The sequence below is a fragment of the Lepisma saccharinum genome, chromosome 2 (genome assembly GCF_977018435.1).
Source record: "Lepisma saccharinum chromosome 2, izLepSacc3.1, whole genome shotgun sequence".
NCBI classification, from domain to species: domain Eukaryota; kingdom Metazoa; phylum Arthropoda; class Insecta; order Zygentoma; family Lepismatidae; genus Lepisma; species Lepisma saccharinum.
Genome location: NC_139230.1, coordinates 188,327,541 through 188,345,796, shown reverse-complemented (window position 1 = coordinate 188,345,796; position 18,256 = coordinate 188,327,541). Strand labels below are relative to the sequence as shown.

The 18,256-nt window shown below is 36.1% G+C and overlaps 1 protein-coding gene across 1 annotated transcript in view; it reads left to right on the top strand.

Annotated features, from left to right (window-relative positions):
* Positions 1–891: 891 nt before the first annotated feature.
* LOC145984236 (uncharacterized) overlaps positions 892–18,256 on the top strand; it is a 43,830-nt gene continuing 26,465 nt past the window's right edge. The window contains exons 1-6 of the mRNA XM_083117815.1: positions 892–1,092; positions 4,757–4,926; positions 9,484–9,575; positions 11,007–11,116; positions 14,331–14,499; positions 17,858–17,990. Of these exons, the coding sequence (XP_082973941.1) occupies positions 947–1,092; positions 4,757–4,926; positions 9,484–9,575; positions 11,007–11,116; positions 14,331–14,499; positions 17,858–17,990 (820 nt within the window). The 5' untranslated portion in view covers positions 892–946. The remainder of the gene's footprint in view (positions 1,093–4,756; positions 4,927–9,483; positions 9,576–11,006; positions 11,117–14,330; positions 14,500–17,857; positions 17,991–18,256) is intronic.

Sequence of the window (18,256 nt, the reverse complement as noted above, 5' to 3'; positions counted from 1 at the left end):
TGCAATGTTTCGTCTTGTGTTACGCGTGCTATTTATTTATTAATTTTATTTTACTTTTCTTTCCAAATTAATGTCCTTTCGTGACTGCAAATCACCCCACAAATATAACTGTTTCCATCAATACACGTTCCGCATTTCAAGACAAACAAATCTACATAATATATTCCAAAAACTAACAAAGCCGCATTACTTTCATAAGAAAATTAGCACCGACATTGATCGCACTGCCCTCTACGTTTCTCATCCGTCTGGGGAACCAGTTTCTTGGGTCGTTTTCCACAATACGTTATTCAATGCGCTGTAGTCGGGATATTAAGGAAGACGGGAATCCTGAAGTGTTTGTAAGCTCCTGATGTCGAAAAATCCTAAAAATTCAAACCAGTTGGGAATGCCAAGGTGTCGGGAAATTGTCGAAATGTCAGCAACTTCCGCCCGCACTTTTACAAAATGTAGAGAATGTTCCGATTTGGTCCGCAAGCTACTAATTGTTAATAGGGCCACTACGGACATGCTACGGAGAAGAAAAAGGCCAACTGGCACCACAAGCCAGCAAGCAAGCACGTTCTGGCAACATCGTTAGCATCCTACGTGACTACGTTAGCCTGTGGGTATCATTTATAGCACACCACTCTAACAACGTTAGTGTTCTGACGTAAGCGTATGACAACTTCGTTATTAGGTTTAGTTCTCTTTGCATACATACATTGCAAACGTATCATTTAAACTAAGAGTACTAAATCTAAAAAGCCTAACGTAACAGCGAGGACATTTAGCCTAACAGTACAAAGATCTCACTACGACGTCAGAACACGATAGTTGCTAGAGTCGAGTGCGATATCCGTAGCCGGTGATCGTAGATAGTAGTAATCTGTGATCGTCGGTAGCGTAGCAGCGTCTGGCAGGGCAAGAAGAAGCTGCAAGAAGAAGCTTCACAGAAGAAGCTGACATGGCTGAGAATAGTTCGATGTCTGGAAATTCAGATAAACTGAAGTTCACATTCAGTAAAACTTCCAAGAAAGAGAAGAAGACTTCAAAGGATGAAAATCCACACGTAGAGTATGTGGAAGCCATCGAAGGAAATGTAATCCAGAGGTAAATTTTATGCAAATTTGAGCAACATCTAAAATGTATTATTGAATTTAATTTGAATGTTAATCGCACTCAACCAAGTACCTATTTTTTCATAGATCATAGCTTTTTTAAAACTTGTGACTTTACCCAGATTAGATCAGATTTTTCTTTTTGGAATCAGTACTTCAACGTGACAAATGTGAAAACTAGGTATGCATTAGAGAAATGGTAAACGTTCCGGATGTTTAATGATTTTTCGCAAGTTTTCTAGTAGCCTTATGAAGTTCATTACAGTAGTGCAAGTTATTGTGGGAGTGAGTAAGAAGCTTGAAGACACCAATTAGCACAGTTAAAATCTTGGTTTCTGGTCGACTCGATGCACGAGTTTTTGCTGATTTTCATGCGAGGCTCGACGAGGGTTTTGTTGTCGAGACCAGATATTACGTGCTTAAATGTTTAGAGCATTTAAGGGCATATTTTGAATGCTAGGAACATTACACCCTGGCCCACCGAACTTAACAATGAAATTATGTAGGAATATATTACGGAGTTACTCTCTTCACCGTGTGGTGATCCTAGCTTTTGAGCTATTTTCACCAGATTTTAAACTGTGCATATGCTTGATGGCCCAAGTTCCTTTTGTTCTATTGCGACTTCATCATGCTACATATGCAACTTTTACATGGTTCGATTTTGATTTGCATCTGTTAACATACTGCATGTTTCCGTGGCACTGGTTTTTCACTTCCCTATACATGCTTTTGTTGTTAGGTTAGACAGGTCAGGTTTGGGTCTATTAGCATTAAAATTAATTCTGTAAATACTTTCCAGCACCTGATCATGTCTCCCTGCCTGGTGATCATAGTCACACCCATTTTCAATTTCGGTAACAGTTTCGTATGGGCACAACATATTTCTTCATTTTTACAGAAGAAACTACTTACGGAAATGAGTTCCTGTAGCATGTTGAAAGTTCGTGGAGGTGTTTTCTTTCGTCGTGGAATCTATGTGACCGGGAATTCATGTGTTTTTCAAGAAAATATCTCTCATGATATAGACGTTGCTTCCTCTATGTGTACCGGATGTTCCTGTCAGTGTTTACAACCACGCCGTTGTTTTCGTTGTTTAGAACAATTTCAGTATGAACCATTTTTTTTTTAACTATGCTTGCCTGACCTAAGCTTACCGGAAATTGTCCGTGGGGCTACCTGTGCAAGCATAGTTACATGCCCAGGTAACCCCACATACCATTCACGGATAGCACCACGAACCATTTCCGGTAATGTTAGGTTAGGCAAGCATAGTTAAAATTTTAAAAAAAAAATCCATGCATAATGTACAGTTTGCACACGGGACTAACACGAAAGTAGTTATTTTTCGGTGAAGAAGGTTGGAAACACTGCATCCCCACTCATGATGCACGACACGACTCAAGCGGAGCCCGCCATATTGTGTGTTACGCAAGCGAAAAAAGGAAGAACAATAATTACTGTTAATGTTAAAAATTGGAATTATTTTCGTGTAAAGAAGCAAAATGCAATGCAGAATACGTAAGTACGAATGTTGAAAATGCCGAAATAAACGAGTGAGAAGTGTTGTGCCCATGCGTAACTGTTACTTTAATTTCAAATAACTTTGTATGCAGCAACACTACCAATTAATATAACATAATAAGATAGAAGACAATGTTATGGTATGATTCAGGATATTTCATCATGCTTTGTATTAAATTTTTACATGGTTTGATTTCAATTTACATGTGTTAACACATACTACAGAGTTTTAGTCATTACTTACTGCATGTGTCCTTGACACTGGTTTTTCACTTCCATATAATTCTGTACTTACCAACAGCCATTCACTTACTATCGTCTTGGGTACGAACGAATGCTTTCGTGGTAAGGTTAGGCAGGTTAGGTTTTGTTCTCTTAGCTTTAAAATAATATCCTTAAATGCTTTATAAAAAATAGGTTCTAAATTATCTCTACATTCATTTCCACTACTTTCCAATACTTACTGTCGCATTTATAAACTGAAAATGATTTGTCCATTGATAATGCACATGCTTGCATAAGGTATTTGTAATTTTTTTTTTTTTAACATTAATAGCTACTTTTTCGAAATTCAAACATTGCTCTTTACATTAAGGCTGGTTGAAATTTCGTGTGACAATGACTACCAACATTCTGTGATAATTAGTCTTTCTGCAAGGAAATTTTGAAAAAAATCATAAGACAATCGGAACCGTTACCACAGACATAATTAGAAAATGGGCCATGTGAAAAAAATGCCGGTAATGGTTCAGATTGTTTTATACTTTTTTTTTAAATTCTCCTAGCAGGAAGACTAATTATCGTAGAACTTTGGCAAACATTGTCACATGAAATTTGAACCTTCCTTAAAGTAATGAGTACTGTTTGAATTTGGAAAAGAATGTTATTTATGTTGAAAAAAAACCTTCAAAATTACCTTATGCAAGCATGCATGCTTCTCATGAACAATGTATTTTCTATTGACAAGTCACTGTATCGTAGACTATTGGGAATTAATGTAGAAGTAAGTCGGAACCTTAGTAGAATGATTTTAGGGACTTTATTTTAATTCTAAGAGAACCAAACCTAACCTAACCTAGCTACGAAAGCATATATTGAACAAGATCTTAAGTAATCACTAAAACTCTGCAGTATGTGTTAACAGAAGTGAATCAAATCATGTTAAAATTGCATTAGTAGCATGATGAATTCCCAATAAAATAAATGGAACTTGGGCCAAAATGATTGTGTAACATCCTGAATTCAGAATTAAACAATTGGAACTTGGGCCCGAAGGATTGCACATGGGACTCTACAACCAGATGCTAAGCTACTCAGACCAAGTTGAGATTCTCATGATTGGGTTGTAATTGCAGTAACAGTTAGATATAGTGAAAACACATTTAACTCGTTTATTTCCGAATTTTTTACATTTGTACTTACCTTATATGTATAGCGGAACATTTTTCAACTTGGGATTATTTTTTTTCACTGAAAAAAGCGTAATTTTTCACATTACAAGTATTTATTGGTCGTTGCTATATGGCGGGCAAATCTTGACTCACGTTGTCTATCGTCAGCTGATGTGCAGTGTTTCCAAACTTATGAACCGAAAAATGCCGCACAAACTTTTCACAAAAGCGAAAATTGATCCACAAACCATTCACGGAAGGTTAGGTTAGATTAGGAAACAGAAAATTAAATTGGAAAAAAAAAACGCTCTCACGTCATCTTGAAAAACTACCAACGCGTGGTTGCTACACTAACACTTATTAACCAAAAAATGATGGTTTTTAGGCTAACATTGATCCACAAACAATTCACGGAAGGTTAGGTTCAGTTAGGTTAGGCGAACATAGTAAGTGCCTGTCAGTTGTTTGAAATAACTTGTTATCTTTTACATATTTTTTTCTGTTTTCTTTCTCTTCTTTATTACTCTGTGTGGAAGAAAATAATAAAAGAGGGAGAATGTGTGTCAAAGAAAAGGGCTCCAGTGACTGACTGTACTCCCCCAAAAACTTCGACTTTCTTTTAATGTACAGATTTTGATGTTTTCATGTACTTGTTGAGTGGTTTGTTAGCAAAGCATACCTCTGTTTATTACTGTTGATACACAATTTCTTAATTATCTGCTTTATTTTATTTTTATCTAGTTCGGTGCCTGTTGAATCAAGTGAAGTTGTAGAATTAGTCATCCCGTTGCCCAAGAAGAAACCACAGACTCTACCTCTTGGGACATCATCAAAAGTGAAAGATGTTTCTTCCATTCAGAGTGGAACAGTAGATGAATTGGAAGCTATGGCTGTCAGGGAACTGGTACAAGGTATGATAGTTTGAGGTATTCAGCATGCTTTTATCCACCCATCTCATTGTTCATGTATGTGTTATGTTGTCTTGCGAGTCCATTGACGCACACATATTTGACCATCAATAACTTGCCAAGGATTAAAATTATGAGACTAAAAATTTGCAGGAATGGAAGTCAGTATACCATATCATCATTTCAGAACCAGAGGAACATAACAAAAGCACAGTTTTACCTTTTGTTTAACATATACCCTCTGAAGAACTCTTATTTGGAAACAGATCAACATACCTCCACTTCTAATCTTAGCACTAAAGTAGAGTCAAGCATCTCCAATTTACTGACTCTTTTTAAGATTCGGACATACCGGTATTCCTAAGAGTTATTTCCTTTTTCCATTGGTTCTAACATGTTTAGGGCTGGCAACAGCATGGGTGCATGCTGGTACAGATGTATAAATAAAAACTATGGTTCCACATTAAAGTAGTGCTTGATGCTTACAAAATTATATTAAAATGGCATTCCAAATAAATGAATGTGTGTTTGCTATAACAAATTTCTTCCAACAAACAACACAATGCATGAAATATAAGCCATGCATAACTGTCTTTTCACATTCCAAATCTATAATCTTAAAATTAAAACATATGTAATATTATTACGAGTCACTTCTGTCACCATGGATGTGCATGTAAAATTGCAAATAAATAGTAATGTGTTGTTTCCGAATAATAACTGGCAAGAAAGAATGCACGTATGATTTTTAGCAGCCCCCTTACCATTCTTACAATAATAACCTTGCAAGCGACTACATACCTGATGGTACCATGTACCTAAGGCATAAATACCAATCTTTAAAGAAACATCTATTTAATTATGTGTGATGTATTTTAACTTCCATAAGTGTACAAGAAAGACAGATTTACTGTTAACAATTATCCTTTTATGGTGTTGACACGAATGTACAAGGAACAATTTCCTGATGGTTTTGTGCCTAACCTAAGCTACCCTAACATACATGGGAGTGTGTATGAAGTAAAAACCAAAGTTTTTATTTTTCGTTCTTTACAGGAAATGTTTTATTCAAATTGCGAGCTAATATGTTTTAATTATATTGTGTGTGATTTTGTATTTCAACTTTAAAACTGGCAAATAAAAGAAACAAGCTAGGTACGTTGTTACTCAGTGTCCTGAAAGCATTGATACATATGTACAAGAAAAAAATTCTGAATGGTGGTACGTTTCGTAGAAACAAATATGTGCACAATTACAATAGCATTGCAGGAAACTACAATGCTGAAGATGCATAAATCGTAAATACCAAAGTTTTTTTCCACCTTTGAAAACATTCACATGGAATACAATATTTTATATTTTACATCGTATTTTATTTTTCACAATAACTGACCAAAAGAGGACTACAGCTTGTACATATTTACAAGGAAAATTTTCCAGGTAGATATTAGTGTGTTTTGTAAACCAATATGTGCATTCTTGCACTGCACTTCCATATAACCTTGCACGAAAATACATATCTGCAATTATATACAGCTTGGAGTTTTTTAAATGAAACATGCGTGGATACTACGGTACATGCCTGCATTATCTTTGATTATTCCTTTCGTGCTGAGATGATAGTACCTTGTACATAGAACCGTTGATTAACGAATGAATATTTTTTTATTATAATGTGCTCTCCGAATTTATTCTGAATGTAAAAATTCATTTGCATCGTTATTACTCAGCCAACTTTCAATATTAATGTTGCACATAAGCAGCATTATAATAAAGAAATCCATAAAAATGGTCAGTGTTGAAAATACAGATTTTCACTATTCGCCGAAGGAAGGGTTTGCAGATTGATAAATTCCAAAATGAATGATAAATTAGTAACAGCAGAAAATATTCATGATTGGATGCGGTAACGTGGTTTAAAATTATTATACTTACGTGAAATTTAGGAATTTTGCAGTTCCGCATTGCACAATTTAAAGGTAAAATCCTATTAATTTCGAAGACCCTCTTTCTTCATTCACTAAGGGTACGGCATCTGGAGCGGAGATGGTATCGCATCACTGCTTTGTTTGTTCCTGGGTGCGGTAGTTGCAATTTCTCTCATTCAGCGGCGCTGGCGTGTGTCGTCTGCTTCATGTTGTCAGGTGGCGCTGGTGGTTGGGGGGCTGAGCTGTGCTGCTCGGTGCGGTGCAGTTCTTGTTCCCCACATGTCTTGGGGGAGGGGGTGTCTAGTATTGCGCAGCCCATCTTTTCTTTGAAGGTCTTCGAAATTAATAGGATTTTACCGTTAAATTGTGCAATGCGGAAGTGTGAAATTCCTAAATTTCACGTAAGTACAGCAAATCGCGCATCTCATTCTGTATATTTACACCAACTTTGACATGTCACACTTACACTACAAATTTTAAAAATTCAAGTTGTAAGTTGTAAAATTTTAATCACTGTTGTATTTAGTAAAAAAAAAAGTAACAGTTTGTCATACTGAAAAATGAGATGAATATTCTTTTTTTGCATTATGTTGATTGGAGTAGATGGAAAATAATTTGAAAAGTTTGTAAGAATAATTCCCCACTTCTTAGAAAGATTACAGGCTATATTGCACAATATCACAGATTTATTTCATATTAAATGATAGTACAACACATGTATTACTATTTCCATCAGCTGATTAATTTTATTTCTATAAATAAGACCTTAACACGTAATAAGCAGAAACAGACACGATCGGATGTACAACTTTCTTCGGTTTCTGTTGCCAGGCCGTACGGCAAGCAGGAGAAAGTGCAACATTAGAAGCCAGGTTTCGCTTGGTGCAACCAACTGCAGTGTAAACTCCCACCTTTTGTTACACGGCACTTTGAGTGGAGATGGTGCAACTGGCCCTGAAAGTTGATATCTTCCCATGTTATTGCTGGAATATCAGGTTCAACTATTACAAGGCTTGGGGTTGTTCTTTCTTGCTGATGGAGAAAAGTAAAAAAAAAAAAAATCCTCTGCCTAGACAAAATTGTTAACCTGGATCTAAGTAATTAGGATCAGCGGTGTATTATATTTTGTCTATTGCCTGCTATCAAAGCATTTGATCACAAGACACACAGATTGCATATTAAAAACCATACAAACAGAATAATACAGCATGATAAAATACACTTTATAAGTCTATCCATGCTTTTGACCCCATCGTGGAGTCGTCATCAGGGTTGGTTGAGAGATTGCGAAGAAGCGGCTGGGGTTTCAACGATACTGCTTGGTGTGTCTTCCAGAAGATGCCATTGCAGTCGTGCAGTGTTGATATGTACTGGCTTTTTCCGGTTGATGCCTGAAGAGGATAAGTTTTTCAGAGTAATTGTGTTGTACCATGATGAATTAAAATTTCCACACAAGTAGTTGTTGAGATTATTTGAATTTTTGATCATGCGTACCCCTTCCTTAAAGTCCTGTTCTATTTTTTCTTACCTCTTCAGACATCAACTGGAACAAGCCATTGCTGGTACCCTTGTCTCTCAGTACCCCTTTGAGAAAGTGAAATACTTTGCATGGTTTATGAAGATTTTGATGTTTATGAACTCTTTAAGTTGTTTTTAGCTTGCTGAAATATGTTTTTGTGAAGTAAAGTATGCCCGTTACCTTACCATGGAGCAGAAGAGTCCGAAGGCTTCGCACAACTGAGTATAGCACCCAACATGACATACCACAACAGCAGCTGTAATTTTACATTGTTGGATTAGGATTGATAGTTATTTTCAACGTGCTCTTTCACAAATGGGTTTTACCAATAAAAAGCAGTGAAAGTACTCCAAAAACTTTTACTTATGTGGGTCATATTTTGGGATCAAGTATCTCCATTATTTGTGTTGCCCATGTGCTGGAGCCAATTTTATATTGCGTAAAACATCAAAATCCGTAGATTAAAAAGAAAAATAAACTTAATTCTCTGTGGGGTATTGTGGGTCAATGGCCCCTCAGTTACTTACCAACATTGCATAACCGCAAGATCACCTGCAAGACACAGCAGTAGTGTAATTTGAATCCCGGCCACTTCTTCCTCTGTTCCCACTGAAAGTCAGTTGGGTTGTTACAACATAGAAGTGTCCATGACTGTACGTGCAGTCTGATGGTGAAAGTTTCTCAGAACAGTGACAATTGATTTATTTGTGATTAGTAACTAAATGGTGAATGTATTTCCTAAAGTGTAGTGATTACCTATGTGCTGTGTGTGTAGACCATATACTGTAGAAGTATTGTTCTCTATGTAATATATTGGTAGGCCAGTTTAAATGTGCAATATGTAGTGAAATTGTGGGCATACCAGTGCTGTTGATAAATAATTACCAGCACCTTATTTCAGCTTCTCTCTACTTCTGGATTTATTCCAATTAAAAACTGGAGTGCATGTAATGTTTGTTGAAAGTTGTAAGCTTAATATTGAAATAATTTTGGCACTATTAATATGGGAAAGCAAGAGGCCTCAAATTTGACATGTAGCTGAAACAAATTTATATCTTCTAATAATTGTATGCAGATATATATATATATATATATTTTTTTCTTCTTTACTAGATGCGAAGAATGTGCATGACACTACGCACCCAGCTCTAATTGTACCTGTGCCAATTCCATTGCGTCTACCAAGTGATGAGGGAGAGGAGGAGGTATGTAGCATAGTTTGTTATTTTCAATTGTAATTTTCCATAATTGTTGATGTGACAAAATGGGTGTGACTGAGGTTTGTTGTAAAAGTAATTTTTATGTCGCAAGATCTTATTGAAAAAGCAATGCAGTAGTGTTTTTAAGCTTATTGTGCTCATCAAACACAATTAGCATACACATTTACCATGGATGACTCACAATTTTGTGACATTAAGAATGATGTTCAGTATCCTGCATATGCGACTAAAAGTTTATATAGAAATGCAAGAAGCTTCAGGTTGTTGTTCATCTACAATATTGCATTGCTCAGGTTGGTAAATTCTTGATAAGTACTTCATTTTTTCCATAAAGAACAATGCTGTTGACAAGGGAAAAGGAGAACCAACTTCCATGGTAAGAGTGGTTAGCACAACATGCTATGATGCAAGGTGTGCCGGATTCGAGTCCTGGTCGGGGCATGGGTGTTCTTTGTGAATGTCCCTTCATCATATCATGACTCATCCTCATCTTCACGATTGGCAGATGGCAGAAAAGTATGGTTAAATAAACCAAATCAATTGATCAATGAAAAACGAAAGTAATATTTGAAGCTTCTGCAATGGTTTCATGTGAGTGCTTGAAAAAGAAGGAAATGATAATTTTGTCGATTCTCTACATGTGGTTTTAGTGAAAGTCACCTGAGTCATATTCTTCATTTGTGTTCAAAGCCTTGGCATTCAGCAGACTTTAGAATCTTGCTGTTCTTGGTTTGGTTACAGTTGTCCAATTTGAGCGTTCAACTGCCTTCCTACTGGACTGGGAAAAAAGAAAATCCTTTATTTCCTCAGTGTTGCCCTAGGGGGTTTCATTCTGTGAAGAATGCAACATTCACTCTGTGAATGAATGTGTTGTAAAAATGGGAGGTTAAGGACAGAAAGGTTGTGCTTCCAACACAAGCTTTTTGGGAAATGACATTGGCGCACCATGGGAAAACGCACAGCAATTTCTGGGAAGGGAGTTAGGTCAGATGTAAGATTGAGATCCCACATACAAATTTTGTGATTTTTTTTTCTGATTTTTTATCAAATCATGTTTACAAATTAAGTGATTACAAAAGAAAATTGCATTGTTTGCTGAATATTCATTTATTGAAAAACACTTTGGGCCTCAGGTTCACTAAAATCTCTGCATACAACAAGAACATAATTGAAAATAATTTCGAACATACCAAAGTCCAACACGTTCCAACGAGGATGGTGGCAGTGGCCACTGAAATTAATAGAACAAAATAAAGAAAGCTTTGTGGAATCAGCAAGTACTAAGTTTCTCTATAATTATAGTTCAAATATAAAATAATGCACCTGAGTACTATAAGTATTTTTCAATTGTGAAAATTGCTTTCTTTGAGTGTATGTGTATTGTGTTATATTTAGTTACTCTATTGATTCTTCTAGTCCTCGCTTGATCACTATGAATCTGTACCAATTGAGCAGTTTGGTTTGGCGATGCTGAAAGGAATGGGTTGGAAACCAAATGACAAGAAAGAAAAAACTGGCGATGAAGGGTGAGTTACATTCATTTTTAAAATTATTTTTCCCATATTCACAACACCACACAGTTGACATTACTATTGTTTGCATTCTATCACTTATCTATGTGTGTTCTTGTAGTCATTGCATTTTCAAAGTACAGAACGTATTGTTCTGGTCAAAATAGCTTTCCTTCATTACTGTATGTACACACCTGTACGCTAATTATTCTTCGGGGTTAGGATAATTTATTACCACAATTAATCCAGCATGAGTCGAAACAGGAACAAAACAGATTTTCACGTCTATGAATGTTCATTATGCACTCCTTGGGTGACACGGCAGACAGACATAAAATTTCAGTTCATATTCCTTTTCAACATGGGTTGCTAGAGTTTACTGCTGTTGTGATGTTCCCTATTAACTCACCAATGTCACATTGCAGTGGTGGGATTAACACTTCATCTTCTACATAACCCTGCAAAAAGAAGTCACAAGGTGTGAGGTCCGGTGATCTTGGGGGCTACAGCTGGAGATGTTGGTCATGTTCAGCTGCACGTCCTATCCAACACCCTGGTAGCTCATGTGTCCAGGTAGCGAAAGGCTTTATGGTGGAAGTGGGTGGGACTGCCACCGTGCTGATAGGTGGAGTGCAGGTTATTACATAATTGGGTCATAAGCCCTGATTGAAATGTGAACTGCATGTACATGTTATGTGGCACAGAACATGTTCACTTTCGGTGAATCATGTACATGTTTCTCAAAGGCACTTGGATTTTCACTTTTCCATATGCTGTCAGTTTACTTGGCTTGCAGCTTCATCACTAAAAATCATTAATGGACCGATACGAATTTTGGCAAGTACCGATATAAAAGTTACCAATAACTGATAATCTACCTATTCAATATAAAATTCCAAATGGACCTTGAGGAATTTGAATGGGTCATTGACCTCCATAATAATTGTGTTTCAAGGAGACAAAGAAGTTGCATATTTAAACATTTTCTTTATTTAAATAGTAGTGTATGGTGATTATGCATAAAAATTAGAACAAAATTGCAGAATTTTGCACTGAATTTATAGATTTATCAGATCGGTAAAATAATCAGAAATTTTACCGATAAACCAATATACTGATATGCCTATGTCGGTCGATACCAATAGAGTATGTTCCATCAGTACTAAAAATTATCATGTCCACATTAGCTTCATTGCTCACCATCTTTTCCGGGAACTTGCAACAAAAGTCATACTGATGCCTGCCTGCTTTTGCTATTGGACAGCTACTAAAGTAGTTGAAGTCAATATAGTTTGAAGCACAAATATTTACGAAGAACCCTACACACAGTTGCTTTTGACATATCCAGTTCTGTGGTTACACATTCAACTGATTTTTTTTTTTGATTACACAGAAATCGTGTGCAAACACATTCCACATCTTCTTCTGAAGTAATAGATGGGTAACCAGTTAATTTGAATTTATGCAAGCAAACCTGTTTCACACTAAACTGTTTATATCATGCACAAATTGGATTGTCACTAGGTGGGTCTTTATTAAATTTTAAAGAAAATGCACATTGCACGGTGGTGACTTCCCTGCATGGATTTATAACATGCAAAACGATTTTTTGACAACCATTTTCACGAATGCATCAAACTAGTTCTACACAGTGGTGGGCATGTGAACTATGGTGTGAGCAAAAAGAAAACAGAGTTCCTGTTTCGACTAGTGCTGGTTTCATTACAGTAAGTGTAATATTCTTGTAATTACCTTATCCCCGAAGTATAGTATGAAACACCCTATATATGTTTTTGTTTGAATGAGGTTCCAGCTTATGTTAAATTTCTTTCTTTTAGGCCTAATACAACAAGTTTTATTCATTACTTTGAAACGTAACTCTCTCTCTCTCTACTTTTATGGTTATTTGCTGTATATTTTATGTGCATCACATTTTTGTTTTATTTATATTACAAAAACTTCAAGTAAGCAAACTTATTGTATTTCCTTTGTAATTTTCATGTTAGCACTTCTGGCCCACTTTTTTTTTTACCAACCATATTAACAGACATAACACCACTTTTGGCGAAATGAAAACATTATTAGGCACCAACCAAAACCATCATTTCCTGTGTAATGTCTCCTCAATTAGTGCACTGTCTATTATGTACACAGTCTTTTTCTACCTGGTAGAGATGCGACTGATGCTGAAAAGTGTTTGAAAACCTCACACTACATTAAAACCAGGGCTGAGCTGATACCAATGAATCAGAATCGGCTGATACCAGTCGTATCTACATGTTGGTTGGAATTTATGTACCAGTACAAGCCGATACTTTTCCGGTATATAAGTGTCTCGCAGGGTCTGCAGAAATGCAACACAATATTTTTACAGTCTGATTATCCTGAAAATTATGCAAGATGTGAAGATTTATTTTATTTTGTGCCAGTACTGTGAGAAGAAACTGGATTTTGTTGTTATGTAACAGATATTTTCATATTCATGTAAATGTTGAATATTTTAAATAGGGCTTGGTAGAATTTTGCTCTGAATTATAATATATTTATAGATATATTGGATTAGTAAAGTAATCGGTAATTTTACTGATACACCGATATGCCTATATCGGCCAATACGATAGAGTACCGATTAATCTGTCCCATCCCGAATTGTAAATCAGAACTCTGCATATAAGTGGAGTGGCATTCAATTTCACGGGTGGGGTGAACAGACTACATTTTTGATATTGAAGTAACTATTCTACTGATAGTTAACCAACGCTTTACTTACTGTTTCTCTGCAATGAATTATGAAACTTAGCACTAACTACCATTACAAGCTTTCCAAGATTTATAGCTGTAAGTGAACAATTTTGTCACAGGTGGGACAGATAAATAAGAAGCACTGCCTCTTTACTTTATAAAAAAATTGTTTTAATTTCTGTTAATTTTGAAATGCTGAACAATTTAATTTCTTAAGACAAAGTAATTGACCTTTTGACATGTAGTCGAGTTGGAGGGGAAATGTAACAGGTACAGGAGACATTAATTGTTTCTTGGATTCATGGGTGGGACACAATACGAAATGAAAGTAAATTAAAAAGTTAAAATAAAGCAATATGTAAAACTCCTTCTAACTTAATTATTTAATTATGTAAAATGCTTGGATTTTTATCCAAGATTGTTCACTCACAATATAGAATAAAGTTACAGCATCACATTTATTATTATAATTTTTTTATTTTTTTAGGACTAGCCTTCTTGATGTCCCCATTGTTCGTCCAAAAGGAATGGGTCTAGGTGCTGAGAAACCAAATATTAGTCACATAGTGGATATTAAGTGTAAAGAGGATTTGACTTTAAAGATTGGATCCTATGTGCAGATAGTGATGGGTAGCAACAATGGTTGTTACGGAGAGGTACGTGTGGAATATATTTTTTTAATGCATTGTAGTTTAACCTTAAGTGGACAGAAACCACTCCCATGTGTTAGCCTCTGTGGATGAGAACTTTCCAGGTGTATGCTTTTCAAATTTGCCAGATGTTAGGTTGGCATCTGCTGCCAACAGCCTTTCTTGAATGTTTGTGATATGAAAGAACACATTGTGTTACATACAGAACATTCCCTGACATTCGCTATGAGACGTGGTGGCATACGGCCCAGCATCAGTGCTCGTCTTTCTTGGTGAACGGGTCCACGACAGTCACATGCTGCTACAGTCTGTTTTTTTTGCTCTCCCTGCCTTCGTTCTCTTTCCCTTTCTGTTGACGTTGCAGACTGATGCCAGTATAATCTTCCCTCACAAGTTATGTTGTGTCGTGTCCGTGTGTTGAAGATTGTGGCTTAATATGGCACCACAAAAGTTTACATTACAACAAAGGATTTATCTTGTCGAGTGTTACTTCAGAAAGAGGAATTGTGGAGAAGCGCGACGACGTTTTGCAACGAAATTTCCTAGTGTTCCCGTTCCACATAGGACCACTATATTAAACCTCGTAAAAAAGTTTAGAGTAACCGGGTCAGTTCTGAATAAAAGTGGAAAGAAAATGGGGGAAATCTAAAAAATAAAGTATACGAAGACAATCCGCACACCATCCGTGAGTTAAAAGAGAGTATAGTACAAGAAATTGTGAGAATTACAGTAGGCAAACTTGCATGTGTAAATGTCAATTTCCTTGGGAGATGCCAGGAATGTGTTGCAGCAGAGGGACATCATTTTCAACACCTTCTGTAGTCAAGGTTAGTACACAATATGAAAACTGTAATTTTAATAGCTGACTCTACCGACTGTCGTGGACTCGTTCACCGGGAAAGACAAGTGCTGATACCAGGCCGCTTGCTGCCGTGTCTCGTAGCGAATGTCAGGGAATGCTCTGTAGTTGCTACACAGGGAATATACGAACCTAAAGAAATGATAAATTGAGTTACACTAATCACACAACATATTTTTGTGCATGTAATTACCGAATTAATTAGCATATTAATAAAATATTACAATAATGGAAGAAAAACACTGTTTCCCTTACATGGGGGCAAGGTAACAGACTAGTCCTGGATGATATGACCAACTTGCAAGAGGCTGTAATCGATCACAGCACCACCAAACAGTTGTGGGGATTTTTGACTGGCTGTTTGAGTCTCCACTCAGTCATTATTATTAGTTTATCTTTCTTTGGTGGATGGTGGTTTATAGTGTAAATGTATTAATATTGTCTTATTTCAAACAGTGGAGACTCAAACAGCAGATCAAAATGACAGACTAAGTGTATAAGAAGCATTCTCTGATCAACTATTTGAGCTCTCTCTCTCTCTCTCTCTCTTCTACAATCTCTTCTGCATTTGCTAGATACATTGGCATGTTTCGTCCAACGATTTGTTGCAACTTTACGTTTTGATAGGACTTTTGATATACGAGGGTTACAGCAATTGTCATGGCAACTATTTTTTTCCACAATGATGCAGGTCAGGCCAAAATTGTAAAATATACAATTGGAAGGTCACGATATATGCTAACATTTAATGTATAAATTTTGAACAACATAGAGATCTGTATCAGGATAGAGAAAAAGACAAAATAAGAAACATCAATCGTTCATTACAAATGTGTTTATTTCTCTAATTAATCGTTCAGGGTGTTTCTCCCTAATAGCCCAATGTAGGGGTCTTTGCAGGAAAGTGAGCAAGTAGTAGAGTGTGTTCACTGTTTGGTGATGTGGAACAAAATGGCACAAAATCATCCCCCTAATGTCATATACTACGATGACCATTAACTTGACAGGGGAGGAATTTCACCGAAATTTCTTCCTCCGAATGCTGCTGCCCACCTCACAACAGTTCGGTATCGTAGAGCATCATTCCCTAAAGCTTTCAAGAGCTCAGTGTGACATTCTCTCGCATTCCTTCCACGAAGAACTGCTATTTTCACATAAGATTGCTGTTCACACCGGGTCACATTCATCCTGCAAGACTGTTAAACACACACTGACTTCCCACTTCCTTCAGTTCAATGTCTTGGCAGCCACTGACATCTAGTGGCATCACAATACATTGCATGTGATAGTGTCTCCACTGTATATTTTAAAATTTCTTGCCTGACCCGCATTATCATGAAAAAAAATTGTTACTATGACTTTTGCTGTAACCCTTGGATTTTCCCCAATAAATTATTGTTTGTGTTCATGAGAATTTTTATATCGTTTGTGTATGATTATTTTGGGAATAAGAGCAGCTGCTTTCAAAACCTCACAGAAGCCAAAAGCTGATTCGGGAAGACTGTCACAATTTGACTCCACATGATACAGTGTTACAAACTGTGAATAACTTCCTTCAAGTTATCTGCAGCAGTAGCAATTTTGACAAATGAAGCAGGAGTAAAGAATGTGTAGGGAAATACATCAATGAAAAGTTGTTTAGTTATCTGTAATTTTTCCTAAAAAATAAGTAAATACACCAATTACAAGAGGCACATATTTTTGGTAAATAAAAAGCAAATGTTCGGTACAACAACATAGTCTATTTCGGGTTCAAAAGCTGTAAATAAAATAAAATTTCGGTGTTATAGCGGTGAATAATCACATCAAAAGTCCTATATAAAATGACATTTTGGTTTTAAAATTGTGAATGTAATCCTAAATTAGATTTAAAAACTGCACTTATTACACAAAATAAACTTGTCCCTTCTAATAGCACATTATGTAGTTACCGGAGTACTAAGTTTATTCCTGTGTAAAGGGGTCCATTTTTTCTTCTCAAATATTTACAGCAGAATTAATCACAATTAATCAATTGCATAACTCACAGGATACTTTAGACTTCAGAAAGTGTCGCGTCAGTATATAAACGATAAATTTCGTGTTTAAGAGTCAATTTCGCATTTTGCATTATTTCATGACAAACAGGGTATCAAAATGCACCTCAGACCTTTCAGAAACATGAAAAATGAACATTTCAGCATGTTATTTCATATTTCGTGTTTTTGTCAACAACGAAATTTGCATGCCTGTACCAATTACACCAATTGTTGTCACATTGTGCAGATTTCGCCAGTTTTTTTCACTCGTGGGTCTACATTTTTTGGCCCACTAAAATCTGTTTCTGGTTATGCTGAAATCACTATCTATCAACAGTAATCAGACAATCAGGAAGAAACCAGTAAATTGCAGAAAGTGTCGCACAGTACAGGCTGTTTGTAAGAGTTAAAGCACTCACTGTACCGATAACATTGCTGTGAAAGTGCATTTTAATTATAATTGATAGTAATTGTTTGTTTCTTGCAGGTTCAGGGTATTGATGAAGATACTGCCAGGGTGATTGTGAAGAAAACACTCGGTGGAGATGTTGTGTCAGTAAATCAGGTAGCTGTTGTAGTAGTCACACAGTCGGATTATGCCAAAAATTCAAAGGTTTTGAGTAAGTAATTTTATATCTAGTAGTCTGTTTCTTTATAAAATTGTGTTTCTATGTTTGAAATTTGATATTTTATTCAATGTGGCCATAAAGGCTAAAAACATAATCCATGTTTTTTGTGTAGTCTCATCAAAAATTTGGACACCCAAGAAAAAATACCACATGTACAGTCATGGATGCTTCTGGGTTGTAATGATCCCATTGGGAATCAATGGGATTGTTAGAATCCAGAACTGTCTGTGACTGTACATTTCTTACACAGTTTAATC